General features: G+C 37.3%; 1 protein-coding gene across 1 annotated transcript in view; it reads left to right on the forward strand.

Moving 5' to 3' along the window:
* The window catches only part of LOC104725464 (E3 ubiquitin-protein ligase UPL2-like), a gene marked incomplete in the record, with an annotated part of 4,008 nt that overhangs the window by 756 nt on the left and 2,081 nt on the right, over positions 1–1,171 (forward strand). The window contains 3 exon segments of the mRNA XM_010444131.1: positions 433–528; positions 631–837; positions 950–1,166. Coding sequence (XP_010442433.1) covers positions 433–528; positions 631–837; positions 950–1,166 — 520 coding nt within the window.

Here is a 1,171-nt window from a genome sequence, read left to right on the forward strand (position 1 = left end):
TTTGTATCTGCCCTCATAATCAAGTTTTGGTGGTCAGCTTTATGGTCAAACTATCATAGCTATGTTACATAGATATGTTTAATATCCTGTCACTTGTTTTTGCCTGTGGTGAGTCTAAATCCCCATGGTTTTATGATCTTCCCTGTGTTAGTCAGTCTTGATGGGTAGACTTTTTAGGGTGTATATATAGGATTGATTTATCCAATGTGTCTAGTTTGCTTTCAAACGAATAAAGTTGTTTTTTTTTCTTTCACCTGTAGAGTTCTTGACTGTTTTAGTTACTGGGGTATCCTTTTCTCATAAAGCTTGTTTTGCAAACTTGTTTACTCTCTAGCCTCCTTTGCAGATTATTATTACATTTGATGCAATCTTTTAGATTTTATTTACATCCCAGTCCTAACAAGTTTCACTCGACGTTATCTTGTTTTACAGCCTCCTGATATCAAATCCTTTATTGACAAAGTAATCCAGAGTCCACTGTCTGATATTGCAATACCTCTCTCTGGTTTTCGGTGGGAGTACAGTAAGGTAATAATTATGAGACTATCTCAAAGTTTCATGTTATTCTTTTCTTTTTCTTTTTTCCCCTATCTCTGTGGGTTTCTGACAGGATTGTATTTATTTCTCTAGGGGAACTTTCATCACTGGAGACCTTTGTTTCTACATTTTGATAAATACTTCAAGACATTTTTATCAAATAGGAATGACCTTCTCTTGTCCGATAAAATGTTAGAGGACGAGGATCCCTTTCCTAAGCACACAGTTCTTCAAATACTTAGGGCAATGCAGATAATCCTGGAAAATTCTCCCAACAAAAGTTCGTTCGATGGTTTAGAGGTATGTTGATTTATTCTGGAGGCTTTGATGAATTTCCAAGATCTGTATTAGAGCTGATAAACTTAAATGCTGTATTTTCTAGTAACTCGTCCAACATCATTTGTTTTTGCAGCACTTTAAACTCCTACTTGCTTCTACGGATCCAGAGGTTCTCATTGCAGCTCTGGAAACTCTGTCTGCGCTTGTAAAAATTAGCCCATCCAAGCTACACAGGAGCGGAAAGTTGATTGGATGTGGTTCAGTAAACAGCTTCCTACTCTCTATTGCCCAGGGGTGGGGTAGCAAAGAGGAGGGATTGGGTTTGTATTCTTGTGTTGTGGCAAACGAAAAAAAC

Source organism: Camelina sativa, chromosome 11, assembly GCF_000633955.1.
Source record: "Camelina sativa cultivar DH55 chromosome 11, Cs, whole genome shotgun sequence".
Classification (NCBI taxonomy): domain Eukaryota; kingdom Viridiplantae; phylum Streptophyta; class Magnoliopsida; order Brassicales; family Brassicaceae; genus Camelina; species Camelina sativa.